The sequence below is a fragment of the Littorina saxatilis genome, linkage group LG6 (assembly GCF_037325665.1).
Source record: "Littorina saxatilis isolate snail1 linkage group LG6, US_GU_Lsax_2.0, whole genome shotgun sequence".
Lineage (NCBI taxonomy): Eukaryota > Metazoa > Mollusca > Gastropoda > Littorinimorpha > Littorinidae > Littorina > Littorina saxatilis.
Genome location: NC_090250.1, coordinates 27,213,121 through 27,214,128, shown reverse-complemented (window position 1 = coordinate 27,214,128; position 1,008 = coordinate 27,213,121). Strand labels below are relative to the sequence as shown.

At 39.5% G+C, this 1,008-nt stretch overlaps 1 protein-coding gene across 3 annotated transcripts in view; it reads right to left on the bottom strand.

Moving 5' to 3' along the window:
• The window catches only part of LOC138968882 (F-BAR and double SH3 domains protein 2-like), a 110,315-nt gene continuing 109,307 nt past the window's right edge, over positions 1-1,008 (bottom strand). For 2 of the 3 annotated variants that reach the window (XR_011456308.1, XR_011456309.1), the window contains 2 exons: positions 200-463; positions 1-150 (listed from right to left, as the gene is read on the bottom strand). Coding sequence is in view for 1 of the 3 variants with exons in the window: in XM_070341555.1 (XP_070197656.1) it covers positions 326-463 (138 nt within the window). In the remaining 2 variants the exon portion in view is untranslated. Of the gene's footprint in view, positions 464-1,008 lie in introns of all 3 variants that reach the window. The other variant, XM_070341555.1, reaches the window with a different exon arrangement.

Genomic DNA, 1,008 nt, shown 5'->3' with positions numbered 1-1,008 from the left:
AACAAAAGTAATTGAACCTAATTGCTTCTTCTGTTCGTACACATTCAAGCAAGCCTTGCAAAAGACACTAATTCACACCAAGGCCTGTCTTCAGTTCAAACGTGTAGGCAATATCCTTGAATCAGCTAAATCAAGGGCGCATCATCAGACCTGTAGGCAATATCCTTGAATCAGCTAAAACAAGGGTGCATCATCAGACCTGTAGGCATTGTATCATTCAATCAGCTAAAACAAGGGGGCATCATCTCAGACTTGTAGGCAATATCCTTGAATCAGCTAAACGTGTAGGCAATTTCTTTGAATCAGCTAAAACAAGGGCGCATCATCAGACGAGAGATTCCTCTCCCCCCTCGGAGTCCCAGTCATCTGTGAGATGCACGGCCCCGGCGTGGTCCACTTCTTCGTTGCTGAAGCGAACTTTCTTGTAGCTGTTGTAATTGTTGTAGTTGTGAAGGTCGTACAACTGAGGAGGAGTAACAATTAATGGAATAAATGTGCTGATCACTTTAGGACAAAAATTTTTTGGGGAGTATTTTTGCTGCTGAAACTCATTTACTGCTGATCGAGCATGAATTTCACTTAAAGAAATCAAGATATTTGTTAAACATTGAAGCAGAAATTTAACCGTGACTTACATCATCAGGTAAACAAAAACAAACTCCAAAAAAGTAGGTTTTTTACTTTTAAATTTAGCTTTCATTTCAATTGAAAAATTCAAAAACACCTGAATGCAATCTTGAAAAAAATAAATGTATACCCCGGAATGAACAATAAGCATCAGAGAAAAATGCTAAAATTCTTCAACTATACACCGAGGGTTTTCAAACAAATGACTAGCCTCATTCCGTCATGAAAACTTGTTACTTACCTCAACATTCCGACTAAGCAGCAAAGAATAAAAATCAAAGGTAATATTAAACTCTGACTGTGTTTGTCCCCCCCCCCCCCCCCCCCCTGTTCAATGCCTGGTAGTATTTCCCCACAATCACTGTTCTCCCCCTTTTATCA